Genomic DNA, 21,761 nt, shown 5'->3' with positions numbered 1-21,761 from the left:
AGGTCACAGTGTACGCTTGTGAACCGCATCTGGTTGCCGTCACCATCAAAGACAACAAGTTAAAGTGCCACTGAAGTTAAGGTTTTTGGCTCAGAATATGAGAAAAGGATAACGGCCTTTTTACCATCTTTACCAAGAGTGTCTCTCCGTTAGTTTGGTGCTACAGTATTTACACTGAATCATTCAGCATAACGTTTGCCAACCTTTGTTATCTCTGCCATTACAGATAAGTTAATGAAGCTAAGCTCCAGAAGTTAACGTTAGCTTAACTAGAGCCCTTTGGACAACAGCTAACAATGATGTACCATCACCAAAGTACAAAACTAGAACAAAATAGGCTAATGAACTCCCAGCAAACAAGGTGACATGATGAACAACGCAGCTAGGAGCTAACGTTAGGCTAACTTTAGCTAACGTTAGCTAGAGATGTTAAAGATAACTTTATATTTCTTTGCAGCAAAGTGACAATATGTTGCCTCAAACACAATGTTGACTTACCTTAGAACAGATGTAGACATCATTGTTAATCTTATTCACGTTGAGTTGATGTTGTGGTCTAACGTTACCACACAACTTTATCCAAAGGAGACACTTTTCTCGCTTGAGATGTGGTTTAAAGTGTAAAAATACACCTGGTCGCCCAGCCTCTCAGGATACCTTGTGTCAGAGTTGCATGTACCCCATGCACACCGTTTGACCGTTTTTAAACTTCAAATCTCAGAAAAAGCTCATAAAACCCAACAAACTGACTTTCTGTAATGCATTTCAATGGACGTCCAGGCAGAGAATGTCCCAGTGTATGGGGATGGCTATACGCACTGTGATTGGCTCATCGCGTTTGAGGGCGGGGCTTAGCCATAGGTCAGTTGTGCATCGCCGATCTACGTCCATTACAAGTGCTTGTTTTTGCCAGTGACAGGCTCAAGTAGTTGTTAAGGTGTCTGACAGTGTTACGCAGAGTTTGTCAGTTAGTGCTTGAAGAAAATCAAGTTAGAGCTTCAGCAAAAAAATAAATAACCACAAAGAGATGCAAAACAACCAATTAAAGACTCAATACAACACACAGACACAAACCTGTGTTTCAAACTGTGCCTTAGTCTTTATCAACATTATGATCACAATACTGGACCTCACAGGGTGTGGCAGCTGTGATCTGGAGGATCTAAAATCCCACAGAATCTGAGTCCAGCCCTGTAAACTGTGTGAAATGAGATTTAAAGGTTGTGTGGAGGTGTTAGCTGTTGTTATCTATGAGGAGCGCTTGGTTCTCGGAGGATCTCAGGGCTGTACAGCTCGCTCCAAATCACCAGAGTGAGGAATCCAACACCAGCCTGCTAATTGATAGGTGCAGTGTTTTAACGAGTGTGTGTATGTGTGTGTGTGTGTGTGTGTGTGTGTGTGTGTGTTAGTTCTGCTACGTGCCTGTCTCTGTAATCATTTAGTTTTCCTAACAGCAGTGACATGAATGTTTCTGCAGACGCAGCAACAGCTCAGCTCCGCCCAGCTTTAACAGGTATACAGTAGTGTCCTCAGTGCAGAGACGCTCTGCTCGTGGTAGGTACAGATTATTAAAACTGTTTTAATACATCAATGACAGCTGAGCAGGCAGATTGTTCTGTTTCAGCATGAGGGTTTATAATCAAACATACTCGTGCTTCTGAGCAAAATGACAAAACCATCTAAATATCTAACAGATGTTTCCAGTGTCTTCACTACCATTATATTGTGAGGCAACCTGCCCCACCCACCAGACACCAGGCTCCACTTGACCAACTCACAATTGTCAGTTTCACTCATTGATTTTTTTTTTTTATTTTTTTTTTTACAATAAATAAATGGATATTTAGAAATACACTTGACATTTAAAGTGAAACGATGTCCCTTAAACAGGTGCAGCAAGGGTCATCAACAAGGTGTGTCAGAGCCAGACTTTTCCTAAGCAGACACTGATGAAGGCTTAAAGCCGCTACAAGGAACTTTTAACTGGACATGCAAAAGTCTCTGGTTTCTGCTGATGTCTGTGCGTGACCTACAACAGCAAATGAGACCATCGGTGTGAAGATAAGCTATTTCTATATAGTGTATATCCATACCTTTAGGAAACTGTCTCTGGGTCCGCCCAGGTCGCTTCCAGGACAAAACGATTTACGACACTCAGACGGCACACGTCATCTCACCTAGCTGCTTACATTTATAGTGACTCTTATAAATAGTCGCTATTCCTCCTCCTCAACCCAATGTCCGCGGGGAGTTAAAATAGCAGCAATCATCGGGTAAAAGTTCTGTGAAAGCACTGGACTCACCAACAGTCAGCCACGTCTCAGTCACACAGAGAAAATCCAATCCTCGGGAAGTCAGGAAATCCTTCAGGATAAACGTTTTGTTCGCTAGCGATCTAGCATTTACCAGCCCAATCCTGGCAGGAGCCGGTGGGTCCACGGCGTTAGCTGTCCGGGGAGCCACACACAGAGACCGCAGGTTGCGCAGATTCACCCCGCGCCAGCGGGGACGAGGAGAGCAAGGGCCGCGGGGCTGGAACACCTCATCCGGGCCGATGACAGGTACCAGCCAGGCGTCGACAGGGTCCAGCAAGTGCAGAGAAATAAAGAGGCGAGGCACCACTCCATACTCAGTCCAAGAGGCCGTGGAAGTGCTCGCCAAACAGGCCTTCAGCCTTACCAGCCGACCGCTGCGTTTACCCTGGCGGCGGTGGCGCTTACGCCGGAGAGGTGGAGCTGGGGTGCGGCAGAGGTGAGCTGGGATCCCTGATAGGAGCGGGGGCAAAGTTTTCCCGTCTTGTTGTTTCATTCATCCCCAAAACAAACACATGCGCGAGCCAGGTAAGCGTCTTTACGACAATACGCACTAGAGCTCATGGGAAATGTAGGCTTCATTCCGGCAAAACACTACCGCTTTTGTCCACAGGGTCGCCAAAATCAACTCAAAATGAAAGTTCCTTGTAGGGGCTTTAAGAAAAAAAATAAAGATAGATGGATGGATGGATGGATTTTCCAACCACACAAACATCAAACGTTGGAGCCGTTGTCACACTGATGTTCCAACCTATTCTCATCCCAACTCGTAACATATCACCAACTTTGTCAGCGCCGCTTACGTCTATATATGACGTGCTTGGTATCCTCCTTCGTTCGTTACTGATGTTCCGGGACCATCCTGTCGATCTAGGCCAGTTTCATGCACTGTGTCTCCTCAAAATCTGTTTCCACAAGAAATGTACACTTTCTGACCGATTGATGCGTACAGTTTTTTGTTTTTTTTTTCCCAGGACGCTGCTACCAACGCTGGGACGTCAACAACAGCATGTACTTAGGTTTAAAAAAACATCATGGTTGGGCTCTACATTCACACAGGAAGTGAACACCAGGCTCCAGAATGGAAGTGTAGTGTTGCTGGACCCTTCCCCCGTCTGTCCCACCTGCCCTACAGAGACTTCCCAGCTCCTTAAGTTACGTCGTTACAGGAAGTGTTTCAAGCTGATGCCAACCAGCGGCGTCTCATACCGCTGTGAAAGGTGTCTGATGCTGAGTCGGGAAAAAATTGAAAAAACAAAAGTAAAGTTAAGATTACAGTGTGTGTGTGTGAGTGCAGGCTGATGGCTAGTATTGATCAATACTGTCAGCTCTCATTGCCACGGTAACCCACAGCATCCCATAAAGTTGCAGCTGATGTGTCGGCCCACCCGTCCTGGAAAAAATGAAATGAAATGGGATCTAAAAATAGATGCGGCGCCGGTTGTTAGCCAATCAGAGACTGAGGGGTGAGGCAGCCAAGGGTGTGTCTGGGAGCGTGTGTGTGTGTGTGTGTGTGTGTGTGTGTGTGTGTCTGGGAGCGTGTGTGTGTGTGTGTGTGTGTGTGTCGTGCTGAGTCACATTCAGGTTAGCCATAGCGTTAGCTCAGCTGACTCTCAGCACTTATGCAGTCAGCAGGAGGCGGAGTTAGTATTATGAAATATAAACCAATGGGCAGAGGTGGAGGAAGTACTTCACTGCAGTAAAAGTACTGATGCCACTCTGTACAAATACTCTTCTTCCTGTGACAGGAAGTGATCCTCTGTTTTTCTTCTTCCTTTTGTGTCTTTAATGGAGGAGGAGAGCATGCTGGGAGAAAAGACAGAGCAACTTCTCCTGCTCTATTTTTACTTCAAAGCTTCGTGTGTGCGTGTGTGTGCGTGTGTGTGTGTGTGATCATTATTTGATCAGGATCAGCCACACAAATCACAGATACTCTGTACTTTACTGATATTTTCCCACCCTGATATTTCCTGATATTTTTCATCTGTTCTAATGATCTTATTTTGGATATTTACCTGTTATATTTAAAATATTCAGATTTCAGATAGCTTGCTGAAACTGTTTTGGATTTTTTTATAGAAACTTTCCAGATATTTTTAAGTTATTTTATTAATATTTTACAGGTTACTTTCCCTTTCATTTTACCCACCTAAAATGAAGTGCAGCACATAATCCCACAAGACAATATGATTATAGACATTTTTCAGACATTTTTCAGATGACTTACTGCAGCTTTGAATTTTTTTTATTTAGGTTTTTTTTTGTTTGTTTGTTTTTTGGAATTTTGCTGATTTTTTTTTTTTTTTTCCCAGACATTTTCCAGATGCGGTGCACAGTGGGTTACTGGTTTGAACCCTTCTGTGTGGAGTTTGCATGTTCTCCCCGTGTCAGTGTGGGTTTCCTCCAGGTGCTCTGACATGTTCTCCCCGTGTCAGCGTGGGTTTCCTCCAGGTGCTCTGACATGTTCTCCCCGTGTCAGTGTGGGTTTCCTCCAGGTGCTCTGACATGTTCTCCCTGTGTCAGCGTGGGTTTCCTCCAGGTGCTCTGACATGTTCTCCCTGTGTCAGTGTGGGTTTCCTCCAGGTGCTCTGACATGTTCTCCCTGTGTCAGCGTGGGTTTCTTCCAGGTGCTCTGACATGTTCTCCCTGTGTCAGCGTGGGTTTCCTCCAGGTGCTCTGACATGTTCTCCCAGTGTCAGCGTGGGTTTCCTCCAGGTGCTCTGACATGTTCTCACCCAGTATCAGCTGGGATAGGCTTGAGATATTTTACCAATTCTTTCAAGGGAACTTTCCTTGATATTTCTTGAATATTCTACTGATATTATTTTGCGTATTTTCAAAACTGTTCATATATTTTTTAAATATTTTACTGCATAAAATAAAGTGGAGCACATAATTCTATAAGACAGCTGAACCCCCACAGACCTGATGCTATTTTGGATTTTGCCTCTAAGTTTTTCAGATATTTTATTAATATTTTCAAGTGTATGTTCTCAGTTGTTTGTAAACTTCTTTTATTTTTTTTTTTCTGGATTTTTAGATATCTTACTGATATTATTTCATTTTTGTGTTTTTTTTTTTTTGTTTTTTTTTTAACCTGAAAGTTCACTGATATTTTCAAAATCTTTTCTTGACATTTTTCAGAAATGTTACCGGGGTTTACCAGGGAACATTTCCTGATATTTCTTACTTATTCTACTGAAATTATTTTGTAGATTTTCTTGACATTTTTCAAACGTTTTACTGGAATCCTATAAGACATCTGAACCCTGACAGACACTGTGTGAAGAAAGACCAGTTTTAATCCCAACATTTTCCCCTGCTTGCTTCCCCCTCCACTTGTTCTCTTCTTCCTCGACTTTTCATCTCTTTTTCTTTCTCTGCCTCTCCCCACCACTCTCCTCTCTCACTCCACTGCACAACAACAGTCCCATGTTGACTCCATATATCACTCCCTCTCTCACGTGCCCTCTCTCCACCCCTTCCCTCCCTCCCTCTGGTCCATTAGCAGGAGGAACAGATCGCTGACAGAAGAGAGGAGACGAGACGGTCGAGGCAGACGAAGCAGAAGAAGGACAGGCAGAGGAGACAACAACTGTGAAGACAGAATAAGATAAAAGAAGAAGACACAAAGCATCATGGAAGCTTTCAGGAAGGGACTCTCCAACGTGAAGGACGGAGTGGTGGCTGCCGCAGAGAAGACGAAGGCCGGTGTTGGAGAGGCCGCTGCCAAGACCAAGGAGGGGGTCTTCTATGTTGGTGAGAGGGTGGATGGATGGATGGATGGATGGATGGATGGATGGATGGATGGATGGATGGATGGATGGATGGATGGATGGATGGATGGATGGATTAAAAGTACAAAGTGTACTTTTTTGTGGTGGAAAGTGAAACGGATTGTTAATAAAAGTAAATGAGATAAAAAAATATGGTTGGAGGAAAAGGGAAGAAGGGATGATGGGGAGATGAAAGGAGGGAGAGTGGGGGAGGAATAAAAAGAGAAATTACTAAAAAAAACTTGAATTTGACATAGAAATCAACAAATCTCAAAGTCGTCAGATGGAAAGCGAAGGAGGGAGGAGATGAAGGGCGTGATGGGTGGAGTGCATCGTGACATTGTTCATTGCATTCGACATAAAGGTAGCGACAGGACAGAAAGGAGGGAGGAGCAGATGGATGGAGAGAAGCATAAAAGGACAGAAGAAGGGATGGAGGAATTAAAACTTTTCATCTGTGGGTTTTTTGGCAGGATGGGTGGAATTCCAGTACAAACTGGGATGATGAAGGGAGGGTTGGAGGGAGTGACAGGTGGAGGACAAGAATCTTAAAATATTAAAATCAGAAAAGAAAAAGAAAAGTGAAATTCATTGTGAGATGGTGAATTAAATTTGAAGATGTGAAGCTCTGTTTGGAGCAGGAATGATGGGGAAAGGGCGGATGGAGAAATAAAGGTGAGGCATAACTGGAAGAAGCAAAGGAACAAAACTTGACGTGAAATTTTACATCAAATCATCGAAACTTGAGTTTTTGGTGGAAAGCGAAGAAGGGATGGGTGGAGGCTGAGTAAAACTGGAGATGAACAAAGGGATTAGAGGGAGAACAGGAAGCTGAATCTTAAAATATTAAATCAAATATAAGAACAAGAAAGTGAAATTCATCGCGACATGGTGCATAAAATTTTAAAACCTGCAGGAAGGAGGGAAGACAGGATGGATGGAGGGATTCTGGGAGGGATTAAAAATGGCGAAATGAAAGTAAATTTTCTTTCAGATTTCACATCAACATTTTGATCTGTGGGGTTTTTGGTGGAAACCGAAGGAGGGATGGACGGAGGACGAGAGAAATTCAACAACAAGCTGGCAGTGATAGATGGAGGACCGGAAGCTGGATCGTAAAATATTCAAAATGTAATTCATTGTGACATCGTGCATTAAATCTTAAGATGCTGAAGTCGATATGGAGCAGGAAGGGGGGGAGGGGTGGATGGAGAGATGAGGGGGAGGGATAGAGAACTGGAGGAGGTTACTGAAGACTTTTAGGCTTTCAGAGCGTCTGTCGGCTTTTCCAGGAAAAAGACTTGTCGTGTTTGTGGCGGGATGAGTCGTCAACAGCTCCATCACGAGGACAGACGGGACGTCGCCTGCTGCTGCTGCTCTCATCCAGCAGACAGAGCATGAAACACTCTCTCAAAGTGACTGTAAACTTTTTAGATCATAAACATTTTGACAGCTAGATGCCAGAATGTTGCTTAAAACAAACATGACACTGATCTCCTCGTCACAGCCTTATTTCCACAGTTTATTGATCAGAGAAACAAAGTGCAGCTTCACAGCTCTGAGAATAAGGAGAGACGAAACAAACCGTGTGTGTGTTTAGTCTTTGTTGACATGACAAAACACACAGAGGCCCACAGGAAGTGATGTCACACTCCCCCTGTGGTCCATGTTGTTGTGTTTTGCTCTCACCTGTATTGTGGGCTGCTGACGGATGGAGAGACTGAGGGAAGGATGGAGCTCAGTGAGTCAGGTGTAGGGAGGGCTGGTGTTGATGTGTGAGTGGAGGAGAGAGCTGTCAATCATCAGATCATAGTCTGATCTGAACTAAGAGGTGAAATCTGCAGACACATGAACTGTGCTTTGTGGGATGTGGATGTATGAAATCAGGCCCCTCATCTCATTTGTCGGTTCATACATCCTTGATTCCTTTCCTTACCTCCTCGTCATGGGTACCAGATATTTGGTGTAAAGTCAAACATGTCGTCAGTGGTCGTTGGCCTTCAGCAGGGTTGTCTCTTTTCAGTGATCCTGTTTGTGATCTTCATGGACAGGATCTCGAGGTGCAGCCGGGGGAGGAAGGGGTCCAGTTTGGGGACCTCAGGATTGCGTCTCTGCTTGTTGCAGATGATGTGGTTCTGTTGGCTTCATCACACCGTGACCTCGAGCATGACTCTGGGTTGGGAGAGAGTTGTGACTGATTGATTGATTGATTGATTGATTGATTGATTGAGTTACTGCCTCAAGCGAGGGAGTTCAAGTATCTCTGGGTCTTGTTCCCGAGGGCACATTCACTGTGCCTGGTGAAGAGGGAGCTGAGCCGGAAGACAAAGCTTACGATTTCCTGGTCCATCTGCGTCCCAACCCTCACCTATGGTCATGAGCTCTGGGTAGTGACTGAAAGAATGAGGTCACAGACACAAGCGTCTGAAATGAGTTTCTTCTGTAGGGTGTCTGGGCTCAGCCTTAGAGATAGGGGGAGGAGCTCGGAGTAGAGCCGCTGCTCCTTCGCATCAGAATGCGGTCAGTTGAGGTGGTTCAACATCTGATCAGGATCCTCCTGAACACCTCCCATTAGAGGTGTTACAGGCACATGCCACTGGTAGGAGGCCCCGGGGCAGACCCAGAGCACACTGGAGGGATTATATATCTCCTGTGAGGAGCTGGAGAGTGTTGCTGAGGAGAGGGACGTCTGGAGTACTTCACTCAGCCTGCTGCCTCTGAGACTCAGTCTCGGATAAGTGGATGGAAATGGATTGAAGGATGGATCAATGAATGGGTGCAAGAAGGACTTCCGCGATCCTTCAAGATGGAGCGCTGAGATCGATTTCCAGGTCACAGGCAGAAGGGCAGAGGAGACGGGGAGGCACAAAACAGAGAAATGAGAAGAGCCCTGGGACGTCCTTACGGTCACAGGGTCCTCTGTTCCCCAGCTTCATATGACATGTAAGAAATGAGAGGGCTGATATCAAGTTCTACAAAATAAACAAGACCATGTATTTGTTCTTTACTGATAAACCATTACTGGGTGTTAAAACATGCCGTACTCTAACTTTGGGTTATTCTTCAAACATTCATAAATGTATGAATCTAGTGAAAATCCTGACTTTATCATAGAGTTTCAAATGATGGTTTGAAAGAAGAGACTCGGACGATTGCAGCAAATTAAACCTCATGAAATAACGTGGCACCACTCCAGAGCTCCACCCTGTGAAAGATGCTCTGTTGCTCTTCTTCTGTTTTGAGTCTGTCCTGATATGAATGGATACTGAGAGACATGTGAGGGCTGTCTCTGCAGATCAGACTGCGAAAGAACAAAGGGAAATTCAAGGATGTTTGAAATGCAGTTTATTCTGGAACAATCTGTTCAGCCACCATGAAGACATCAATGTCGAAATCACAAAAGTGTCCTGATTTGTAATTTGAACCTTGTGTCAGCGGGCTGTGGACTGTGCGGGTGGTTTTGACATATTGACCTGCAGGGAAACAGACATTACTGAGAACATTAAACCCTTTAAAAGCTCTCCTTAATGTGTCGTGTGAGGAGGATATTGAGCTGCGGTGAAATCGGGAGCAAGCTGGAGCTCTGACCTGGATTAACCTCTGATTCAGACCAGAGCAACTTCACTGACAGAACTTAGTTCAGGGTGAAGATCACAGTTGCGTCAACACTGAGGACAGTGTGAGGAAATGTTGGCTTTCCACAGAGACGTCTGATGTCGACTGATGAAACAGCATTTCTGTTGAATTACCAAGTAGGATTTTTATGATGTGAACCCAAACTGTAGACTGGACTGAAGAAGCACGTGTGACACTCAACTGTCCCACTGTTACCACAGACACATGAACTAACCACTTCCTACTTATCATAAATATGCTTTTGAAGCGAGTCACATGACTCCATGTTGAGAGAGTCTCTATTCCAAGACTAGATTTTTATGGCTCCACATCAGCGACAGATGTGGTCAGAGGCATTATGTTTTCGGGATGTCCACCTGTCTGTCCATCAGTCCATCTGTCCATCTATCCCACTGTCACACACACACATATATATATAAAAATATAAAACGTCTCAAGATCACCATGACATCTGCTTGGAATCAATGGTTAAAGGTCGCTGTGAACTTGATCCATCTCATTCTTATGAACATGATACCTCAGGAACGCCTTCCTGAAATTTGGCACAAATGTCCACTTAGACTGATGATTAAACTGATAAAAATTTGATGGTCAAAGGTCACTGCAAGCTTGTGTCCATGTTATTCTCATGAATGTGATATCTCAATGTCTGAATTTTTGTTTTTTAAATTTTGCACAATCATCCACGTGGACTCAATGATGACCTGATTAGAATTTTGTGATCAAAGGTCAAGGTTACTGTGATCTTATTTCCTTCTCATTCTCATAAACGTGAATCTCAGGAAGGCTCTTAGGGAATTTCCTGAAATTTGGCACAAATGTCCACTTAGACTCAAGGATGAACTAAATAGTTTTTGGTGGTCTGTCTGTCTCATTCTTGTGAAAACTATATCTTAAAAATACAATGAACACCTTGAGTGTTGGCACAAATGTTCACTTGGATTCAAGGATGAGCTGATTAAAGTGCAAAAGTCAGTGTGACCTCACAAAATATGTTTTTGGCTATAACTCAAGAATTCATATGCTAATTATGACAATAACTTACACGATTGTTGAACACCTAAAATGAATATTTTATGATATTTTGTGTGTGAAGCGTCCATGTTCTCACAGACATGGATGAAAACAGTTGGTGCAACTTGGCTGGTTTACAGGGCATTCAACCCAGAGGCAGTAATTCTAGGTAGTCATTAGAATTGTTACAAACGTCACAGGGATTTGACGTTTTCTTAACTTCCACTTTCGCCGTTTCTCTGTTCTTAGACCTTCACCGTTAGGAAGGAAAAACTCTGAAGTTTGTCTGAGATTTGAAAAGTCAAATTGTTCCCTAAATCTAAGGAGTTGATTTCAGACTCAGATCATCCCTTATGGCCAGAGATTAGAACACAATGATTCTTTAATTGTAGTTGCACTGATCCACAGTCAGGAAAGATAAAGCCTCCATTAGAGGAGATAAAACCTGCAGGCTCATCAAATATGCATCATATCTGGTTATACAGTCAGCTGCCTTCCTGTAAGGGACTGACTGAACTGAAGCTGATGGATCAATCATCAGTCTCAGGTCAGTCATCAGCCTGGTCTCACTCCAAAGTTGTCAAATTCCAGTGCTTGGGCAGTGACTTGCAGTATCAGAAACCAACAAAAGAAAGCCGCCATCACGATTGGTTGCTGTTAGTTTAACGGTTCCCGGTGGCGTCGGGGGAAACACAGCGGGACAAGGACAAAAGCTAAGATGGCGAAAGTCCGAGTGGGACAGGCAGGAGGGGTGGTGCACTGGTCCAACAAACTATGGCTTTCACCCAAGAGAGTGATGTTCACTTTGTGTAAGATTACAAAGCCAAACCCTGTTCTTTTTTCCTAAACCCAACCACGTTCTGTTGTTGAAGGGAAAAAAGTCAGTTCACAGCGTTGTACCAATGTAGTGCTTTTATTTTCAAAGAGACTGCATGTAAATGTTAAATTTCCTGTGAAAACGGAAGTGTATTTTGAAACAACACATCCAGGGCACCTTGGACGCTGTACATGGACATGAAAACCAAACGTCAGTATGTGACGAGGTCGGGGTGAGGATGTGTTGTCAGCCTCAGTTCAGTTATCAGCCTCAGTGGTTCAGCAACTCAGTGTGGAAACAGCTGCTGTGTTTCCACACTGAGCTGCTGTAACTGTAACTTGTTTGTCTGAGCAAACACAGTCCGTGATTCACTGTCTGCTGCTCACACAACAAAGAGTCTGTTCACTTTAATCCGTCACATGTCCGACCAGCAGGACGCCCACTGGGAGAAACATCACTCTCAATCTGAATCTGGACCGGACAACAAGACGCCGGCTGAGAGCTGAAGTCCACTTGATACTGATCCAAAAATCTGAAGAAAAAAAACAAAACAAAAAAAACCTAGAGACATGAAGGCTGTTGTTGTTGAGTTTGGTCCAATCAGAGTCTGGAAAAATAGGACACAGTCTGAGAGAGACAATAAAGTAATGATAAAATAATGAGAGCAGAGTGGGGTCGATGCTGCGCTGGTCGTCTGCGTGTAAACTGGGTGACATGGATAAATAATGCAGAGAGCAGCTGAGAGGAAACCAGGTCACGTCCAGAGTCACTCTCACACTCCAACTGAACAGATGTTTGTTGAAGCTGCAGGCAGAAGGCGATTAAAATTATTTTTATTTTCTTCACCTGTCATCAGATCTTAAAAAAGTCGCCACTATTTTCTTTTTACAGAACTTCACCAGCCAACCGTGTCACTGTGCAGAAGGAAGCATGATCTGTTTGGTTCTGACATTTAAAAAAATCACATTGAATCTGAACTTGTGATATATTAAATCTAACTGTTGATTTGTCAAATCTTAGTGTTAAATCTAAATGTTAAATGTTAAATCTAAAATTCAAATCTAAATTTCAGATTTGAAATCTAAAAGTTAGATGTTTAATCTATGTGTTTACTGTGTATATCAAATCTGAATGTTGAAATTTTTGAAAAAAATTAAATGTTAAATCTAAGTTTTAAATATAAATGTTAAATGTTGAATCTAAACATTAAATGTAAAAGTTTCATGTTGTATCTAAACTTTAATGTTAAATCCTAATACTAGGTCTTAATGTTAAATCTGAACATTAAGTCTAAGTGTTGAGTATCGATGTTAAATGTTGGATCAAAAATCGAAATGTTACATGTTAAACCTGAATGTTAAATATAAATATTAAATCTAAATATTGATTCAAATTTTTAAATGTTAAATACAGGTATTACATTTAAATGTAAATTTTAAATCTAAATGTTAAATTAAATTCTACGTTGCCACGTTTCTGTTCTCCTGCTGTGTAATTACTGTCAGTGAAACTTAACATTTCCTGCACATTTCAAAATAAAAGCCTGACAAGAAGCAAGAAGAAAGGTGCACTTCAAGCTGGTGAAAGGCTTTTAATTTGAAACACCTGCAGGACTGAAACCTGAGACAGTAAAAGAAATGAGACGTAATCAGACTGAGCGCTGAGTGTGTGACGGGACGCTGTGGTTTTACTGGTCGAATGAATGCTGTGGAAATTCTATTTATTATGTTATATGATAATGATTATAAAATTATATAATATAATAAATTATATATTTATTACATTATATTCATTATACTGAGTTTATAAAGCAAACATGGAGGAAGTATTGGTTTGTGTCAACAGAGGGTTAAAAGAGGAGCAGATCAGAAAACAGACTCATTACTTTTAAATTATTCCTGTGAATGAAATGAGAAATAAAAGGCCTTTCTCTACTATTAGACAGGAAAATAATATAAATGTATTCACAGTTCAGTCATGTTTTTTTTTTTCCTCTTTTCCAGGAAACAAGACGATGGAGGGAGTTGTGACCGGTGTTAACACAGGTACACACACTGCTACACACACTGTTACACACTAATTAGCACCCAGACAAAAGACGTTTTAAACTTTTCTTGAGCGCCTCCGACATTCCTGTCCACACCCCGGATCCTATTTATAAGCTGAAGCTGTTTGTAGAGACACACTGGGAGACTGAACTCAGGGCGTAAAAGCCTCTGTAATCAAACCACTGACTCGAATGCAGGGGCCAAAAAAATGAATAAACAACAAATAAAACATTAATATTGTTGTAATATTTACAAACTTTTCATCAGTTGTGTTTAACATGAGAAAACAGCATCTGTCACGTATCTGTGTTATGTTTACTTCCTATTTCCTGTCATCCAGTCGCCCAGAAGTCGACCGAACAGGCCAATGTTGTAGCGGACACTGCGGTCACCGGGGCCAACGAGGTCGCCCAGGCAACGGTGGAGGGGGTGGAGAACGCAGCTCTGGCCACCGGATTCGTCACCAAGGTGTGTGATGTCACACAGACATTTTATTTTTGTAAATCAAAATGATCTATTAATGTTGTTTTTTTTTAATATACTTTCCTTTCATTATTCTTTTAATTGTAAGTGGAAATAATTATTTCAATTTAAAAATGTTAATATTAGCATTTTATTTAATTACCCGTGTAATTAGTTGCAGCTGTCTGAAATTATCTCTAAATGTGTAATTATATATTTAGACTAATTAAAGTCAACATTTTCTTATTAGTTTTAATCAGTTTTAATTTCAATTCATGAATGTTCATTTTAACTTTGATCTAATTTTATTATTCATGTTATCTGTTTATGCTATTATATATTTGAATATTAATTATTAAAGTTTACATTTTATGCTTTTTTATTTAAAAAAAAAAAGCTTACTTTAATTTCAAAAATTTTAATTTTAACTTTTAATTGAATTTTATGATTTTTATTAGTTATGCCTGTGTAAAATGATCTATCAATTGATATTAAATATTTAGGTATTATTAAATATTTAAATGCCTTTCTTTAATTTCATCAGTTGTCAAGATTATATTTATTTATTTATTTTTAGTTAATATTGTATTTTAATTATTTTTTAATGCAGTTTTTGGTATAGAGGGGAAGTGATCAAGGTATAGCAACACGTTCAAAATATTATTCTATTATTTTAGAGGCGGTTGTTGCAGGTATTAGTGATGTAAACAGTAAAGTCTAAAACATAAGGTTTTTATTTTCATTTCCACTGACAAAATAAAATGTTTCACAGATAAATAAACAATAAAAAAACAGTGAATATGAAGAAAAACAAATGTTAGTGGCATAAAAGACAAAAATTGATTTTCCTCTGCCTCAGTTATAACAACATGTATAATCCCACAACAATTAATATTATAATCTTTGTTGTGTCCATAACTTTTATTTTTTTCTCTTCATGAATCTCTGCTGATTGGCTGGGAACAGGAGGAGGCGGAACCAGTGTCTGAGGAGGTGCCTGATTGGTTGAGGGGGGATTACATGACTGATTGGCTGCATGGCATGACGCTCGTTGCCCGATAAAACCTTATGACTTTAAAATGTTTTTTCAGGACTCACAGCTTTTTATATCAAACTCAGACTGGATTATCTCCAGAGACGTTATTACATTTGAATCGTTTACTTTTATTTAAACATCTGCACACTGAGACTGAGTGCGTGTCATTAGCATCAGTGGTAGTACTGGGAGAGTTAACCGGTCAAAACATTCTTGTGTCCAACTTTTGAATACCGATGCTCAGTCAGTGGCCCTACACACCAAAATATGGCGCTCCAGATGCTCCTTCAGCGTCACTTTTTATCGCTCAGGGATAACGTGTCAGTTTACACTTGCTTAGTATCTTTTCAGAATAAACAAGTGTTTTCACAGGAAACGCACAGTTTCCACTCATTAGATGTATACAGCCTCTTTTCAAAATAAATGTACAGCATAAGTTTAAAAACACTTTATTTTTAGGTTTCCTTCCTTAAATCTTGGTTTGGCTTAAAATAAGGACTTTTGTTACTAATATAATATGCCATCATATTACATATGTCACCACTGTAGAATGCTACACACACTAACACACACAAGAAATGAACAGTGGGCTTTGTTTGACCCCACCCACCTTCCCTTTGCAGAGTCTTGCTTTTGAGGGTCAAAAAATGCTACTGCGCGGTGCCTCTTATACAGCAGCTAGATGTAGCAGTCCTGTGTTGGTTATTAGTCATGGTTGTGGTAGTTGTAATAGTAAGAACAGATTAGCTGAAAGAGCAGTAAACATTATCTACTTTTTTTAATCTTTATTTAACCAGGAAGTCCCATCGAGACTGAAAATCTTTACTAGATGGTTCTCTTGGTTTAAAGAGAGAGGCTCCAAGAATAGCAATTCAGTGTGCCTTCAACCTTTTGATGAACAAAAAGCGCCATCTAGTGGGCTCAGAAAATAAAGAAAAAGCTTCATGAGGCTTCATTTGGCCATCACTACTCTCGAGCCTAGAAGCCTCTTATATACGACCTAACTTTTATAACAGATATTTAAACAGAAATAATACATGGCTGAGGCACCCAGTAGCTCAGTGGGTAGAGCAGGCGTCCCATGTACAAAGGCAGTGTCCTTGCTGCAGGGGCCCGCGGTTGGATCCGACCCTGCAGCCCTTTGCTGCATGTCATCCAATCGCTCCCACTCCTTCACACTCACCACTGTCCTATAAATTAAAGGCCAAAAATATAATCTTTAAAAAAAGAAATGCTAGAAGGGCGCTGATATCAATGTGTGATGACAAACATTATTTATTTAAATAAATTTAGTATCTTTTTGTAACTTTTAAACCGTGTGCTTCCTCCTTTTTGATGCAGCCTTTGAGCCAGAACGTGTCAGTTTCCTCTGACAGATTTATAAAACTAACAAAGCATGAAGAAGAAAGGATGCATGGAAAAGGAAAGACTGTTTGCTCTGCTGAAATCCTCTTAATGTTCGCTGTTATGCCGATGACGCCTTGCTTTACTTCACTAACAACAACTACACCCTTCAGAGAAAGAAAGTTTACGTCGTCGTTCTACTTTCAGAATCTATTTTCTTAACTGTTTATAATTATGTTTGTTTACTGAGTTTAGTTCGGATGGGTTTCACCATGGTGATGATTAACATAGCATCCTGATGGTTGTGTTTACCTGAAATCTGGGAAACAAAGAACAAAGAAAAAAGCAATAAGAAAACTACAGATCAGGTTGGAAATGAGTTTTAAAGGGTTTATAAATATTCAGTCGTGACATCAGCACTGACTAACATGGCTGTCTCTTTCAGCTTCAGCTCATCTTTGGCTTCATCTCAACAGAAAGATTTCCCTGCTCTCCTGCTGTTGAACCGTTCTACAGATACGAAGTTACACTCCTCCCATAGCAAACGATTGTTAAATGGTTCAATCAGACGGGACCAATTTAAAAAGTCAGTTTTGTAAACAGGATGTTGTGATGTGTTAAATCTTCAGTTTATTAGTAACCATTTAAACCTTGAAGAGACAAACACGTCATGTCATTAGTTCCACCTGCGTAACTTGTTCTGGGAGAAGTGTAGTTTTGTATGTGAATGGATTTGTACGAAGTTTGGTGGCGGTCATGTGACCTCTGCTCCGTCTCTCCTGCAGGCCAGCCTCCCAAAAACAGAAGCCGAGGGAGAACAGACCGAACAGGCTGCACAGTAGGTGAGAAAACTACCAACAATAAAATCACATTTTCAACCCAAACAGGAGGGAAAGGAGCTTTGCCTGGGGACTGCTGTCAGTGGCAGATTTATCCACATTTGATGCTTTAGTTTAGGTTTACTTTAGCTTTACCTCTGCTGGTGGCAGCTGTCTTTCCCAGCTGCCACCAGCAGAGGTAGATGTTGATATTTGGTGGAATTTAGGGTTGTGATGTTGGGGGACCAAAATACAGTTAAATTATCTTCAACACAGTTTTCATTCAGACCAAAATTTAACATCTGTGCGATGTAAAAGTACAGCTTCTTCCCGACATCATATTGTCGTCTGGTGCCATCTGGGATACTAACGGGATTGTGGGTCAGGACATTTCGTCTCTTCTCATCTGTTCCTCAACACAGTGACAGCGAAAGGTGAGGAGAGAAGTCGTGTTAGAGTGAAACATAAAACTGAAATGGAGAGCATGTACTGTATGTATGAAGGACAGTGAGCAATTTATTGCTGATACACTGGATCTGAGAGTTGATTATAAACAAAAAATGGTTTTCTGTTAAACACAGGTGATAAAAGAAGTTCGTGCACAGTATGAAGCGATGACTTCAGGGTGAACCACGGCCAAAATAACAAACAAAACCCACCTATCTCCCCCAGAGTGCTGCCTCAGCCCAACAAACACAAGAACCAAACAAATATACAATACTGGGCCCGAAACAAAAACAGGAGAACAAAGACTACAACAAAGATGGCAGCTCACTCCTACATCTACATCTAAGAGCAGTGACATTTACAATATATATATATACAAGCACGGTTAGCTTGCGTGAAGCTAACACACACACTAAAGGCTTAACAACAAATACTACAGCCAGGTGCTAACAACACTGTAAACAGTAATGAAACGTCTCACTGTGCCGAGCACAAACACACACAAAGAACACAGCGTTTTCACAATTGGAGGGCCGAGGAGGAAAGTGACCTGCTGGCAGCACCGACCCTCGGCGTCATCATGGCCGACTTGGATGTTAAGTAGGCCAAGCCCCCAGCGCCGCCAGTCCGCAGCAGTGATGTCACGGAGAGTCACCCAATTGGTGCTAGGCATCTGCACCTGGAGAGACACGAAGATCCTCGCAAGAAACGAGAGCTCGGACTCTCCTGAAACATCACCGCTGCCGCACAATAAAAGATACACACTGAACGATACAGCTGGTCCTAACAGGGAGCTTGGATGTACAAACAGGACGTGAAAGGGCGAGTGGTGAGGCTGGAAACAGGACAGTAGTGTGACGTGTCGCAGGGCGGCGCCACTGTGGGGTTGTACAGAAAAAATAATAGGCGGTTGTTTTGAAGCGCGCTGTGTTTTGGACTTTAGGAGGAGTCTTTCAGTTTGTTCCACCTTGGCTTTATTTAAATATTCACCTGAACATTCATCATCCTGATAATCGGCACATCTGGGTGATGCTATCAGATGTGCGTTAGCATGTTGGGTGTTTTTCCTTTCATGCACAACTCTCTCCTCATTGTTGTCGTAGCTGAGAGGGAGCCTGCAGGCTGCTGTTTCATTTGCGCTTGCAAAGGCATGACTGGCTCACAGCCAATCGGCTTGTTGTGCTGACCTCAGCACATGTTGCTAACACTGTGTGTGGTTAACAGTTTCTGAGAAGAACTAACACTCATGAACTTTGGTTCCACATCACATGTATCAGGCGACACATTGTGTGTCCTTCACGCACCAGACGGCGATCGTTCAGCACAAACCGTTACAGCCCTGCTCACCGAGATGAACGTTGATCCGGCGTGGGTCGACGCCGACACTGTGCTGCGTTAACTTTGGGAAAATGGTATCTAAATATCAAACCACAAAACCACTATTAATTACCTTCCCTTCATTTTGTTTTTCTGTGTCTCCAGAATCTCGTCCTTCTAGACCTGCAGCCACTTCCTGTTTCTTCCTGTCCAATGAGCAACGAGAGACAAGGAACCTTTACATTTTATCTGTCGCTCAACGCTTTGACCTCTGACCCTCCTCATCCACTGTGTGTAACCTAACCTCATTAACCAAGAGAAACCCTCCTTCTCAACATCATCATCTACCCTCCTGTTGCCATGGTTACACTGCCTCAGCATCATAACTCCACACACTCACACAAACACTGATGTCACTTTTTAACACTCTGAATTGAATCAGGTCGTACACACTCATGCTCTCAGCTGATTGGTCTGTGTGGGATGACATCACCCACCAGGCCGAGAGTTCACATGGCTATGCCGCAAGTGTCCTACAAGCCACACCCACCCCATGTCAATCACCAGACTGACTCCGCCCCCCGACAGACAGATATCTGAAGCCTTCTAAATGCATGTTGCTTTACTGAGACACACACACACACACACACACACACACACACACACACACACACACTAATAATTAACCCTGTGATACACACACACATACACACACACTAATAATTAACCCTGTGATACACACACACATACACACACACACACACTAATAATTAACCCTGTGATACACACACACATACACGCACACACTAATAATTAACCCTGTGATACACACACACACACACACACACACCTGCAGTCTGTGTGTGTGATATTAACGGAGCTTCAGAGCTGATTTCTTCTTTTACAAAACAACAGAAGTGAAATAAAAACAGAGTTTAAAATCCACCTGAGTCGCTTCGTTTCTTCTTCTCTGGGTAATTAAAGTAGAATCATATAAATCCTGTCAGCGCACAAAAACAAACAAGTGAAACCAGGATATATGAGCGCACTTTGTTCTGGACCACAGTAAACCTGTCAGAGGGGCTGAGGCAGACTCAGTCCTGATGCAGAGTTTCTTTCAGGACCTCGGCTGCAGAAACTGGGTCAGTCTGATTTATTTACACCTTCTCCTCATCGTCTGGGTGATGCTGCTCCCTCTGTCACACAGATCATGTCCCTGAAGCTCACAACACGATGCTGAGACACAATATCTAAATGTATGCAGAAGGAAAAAGATAATCACATATTAAGGCCACAGAAATGAACATGGGACAGGCCCCCGGGCACAGATACGCAAAGGGCCCCACCACCTCTGCTCTTCCTGGTCGGTACATGTTAATTTGACATTGGACGTTTTGCAAGAAAAGGGCAGTATAGGGCATTCTCACCCCAGCACATGACCAAACAGGAGTTGGTCTGTTTGAGGAAAGCATAACACATGTTCATAGCCCCGTATGTCCATAAATGTGTCCACATCTCTCACAGCGAGGGCTGAAATGATTCCTCAAGTAATTCGAATAATTTGATTACTAAAAAGTAATCGTTAAACCCAGCACAAATATACAGCGCGCTGTGTGTCACATGGATGGTTGTTTCTGTTGCACGAGCTGCGCAGCCGTAACATGGATGTAGCGTGGTTTGCAAAACGATGGAGGAAGAGAGACAAAAAGAGGAGACACCAAGGAAAAGGACAGGAAGTGTAGAGTGTGGAATCACTGCAGGTTAAAATGAAAACAGTTCAGAGTGTGTTGCAAATCAGAGTTAGCATGCCACAGTAACACATCCTCAGTGCTGCAACATCTACGTCAGAAACATCCAGTGTGTGATCGAGGTCACCGACACAACAAGCTACTTAACGTCACGTTTAATTACTGATCGTCAGCTGAGATCACGTATGATCTCTACGTGTGTTATGGTTTTATAACAGCTGATCAATAAGAGAAGTCAGCACGGCGGCTAACGTTAGCTGTGATGTGTCGTGTGTGAGCTGCTAGAGAATACAGCAACACATGGAGACTAAAATGCTGAGGTCAGTGTGTTGAAGCCTGAGCTTCATTCATGTCATTATGTTAGTCACACACACACACACACACACAGCACTCACTCACTCACTCACTCACTCAAACACTCTCAGACACACACAGTAGAAAATGGATCCTAGATGCACAGATGGAGTGCAGCAGGTGTGAGGCACCAACTGACCACTGTGACGGAGTCTGAACTCGCCGTCACAGGAACTTTAAGGATGATAATTATGTCATAAATATCAAGTAAAAAAATGAATTATACTCTGAAGTCACAGAGTCGTACTGTGGCAGCTTTGTGCTAGAGGGCTCCACCATGTTAACTGAGTTTACACACAGCACATGCATCATGTCACCTGTCACAAATGTTAAAGTGCACACTGCAGACAAATGTTGAATTTTGCTGCTCGTCTCTGTCATTTCACACACTGTTATTATTTCTGTTCTCCACAGTGAGACCAGGCTGTAAAACTCAAGCTGGTCCTCACAGAGACAACAAATTAAATATGCTTTAACATATGAGAGGAGTTCCAGATCATTGTTCTTAATAGTGTTATTAAAATAGAAAATATATTTCCCAGTTCATGGTATGCCCGCCTTACACCAACTGACTCTTCAAGTGATTTTATTGTCAGAGACAAATTTCCAGCGTGTGAATAAAATCATGGGAG

The 21,761-nt window shown here is 42.1% G+C and overlaps 1 protein-coding gene across 2 annotated transcripts; it reads left to right on the top strand.

Moving 5' to 3' along the window:
* Window positions 1-5,799: 5,799 nt before the first annotated feature.
* On the top strand, window positions 5,800-19,972 carry sncga (synuclein, gamma a). Of its 2 annotated transcripts, XM_049599654.1 has the most exons (6): window positions 5,800-6,071; window positions 13,559-13,600; window positions 13,944-14,071; window positions 15,032-15,058; window positions 17,231-17,287; window positions 19,193-19,972. In XM_049599654.1, the coding sequence occupies exons 1-5, from the start codon at window positions 5,951-5,953 to the stop codon at window positions 17,285-17,287; spliced, it is 375 nt and encodes a 124-aa protein (XP_049455611.1). In that variant the 5' UTR covers window positions 5,800-5,950; the 3' UTR covers window positions 19,193-19,972. The 2 variants fall into 2 exon arrangements, with proteins under 2 accessions (XP_049455611.1, XP_049455612.1); XM_049599655.1 differs by lacking the exon at window positions 15,032-15,058.
* The last annotated feature ends 1,789 nt before the right edge of the window (window positions 19,973-21,761 follow it).

Source organism: Epinephelus fuscoguttatus, linkage group LG16 (assembly GCF_011397635.1).
Source record: "Epinephelus fuscoguttatus linkage group LG16, E.fuscoguttatus.final_Chr_v1".
NCBI classification, from domain to species: Eukaryota; Metazoa; Chordata; class Actinopteri; order Perciformes; family Serranidae; genus Epinephelus; species Epinephelus fuscoguttatus.
Note: the sequence above shows the minus strand (reverse complement) of the source record. Positions and strands in the feature narration are given on the sequence as shown.

Bases quoted from the DNA above. Each gene is read 5' to 3' on its own strand.
- sncga (XM_049599654.1), top strand. From the start codon at position 5,951: ATGGAAGCTTTCAGGAAGGGACTCTCCAACGTGAAGGACGGAGTGGTG. The intron at 14,072-15,031 runs GTGTGTGATGTC...GGCTGGGAACAG, and splicing joins CCACCGGATTCGTCACCAAG to GAGGAGGCGGAACCAGTGTC. The intron at 15,059-17,230 runs GTGCCTGATTGG...TCTCTCCTGCAG, and splicing joins CGGAACCAGTGTCTGAGGAG to GCCAGCCTCCCAAAAACAGA.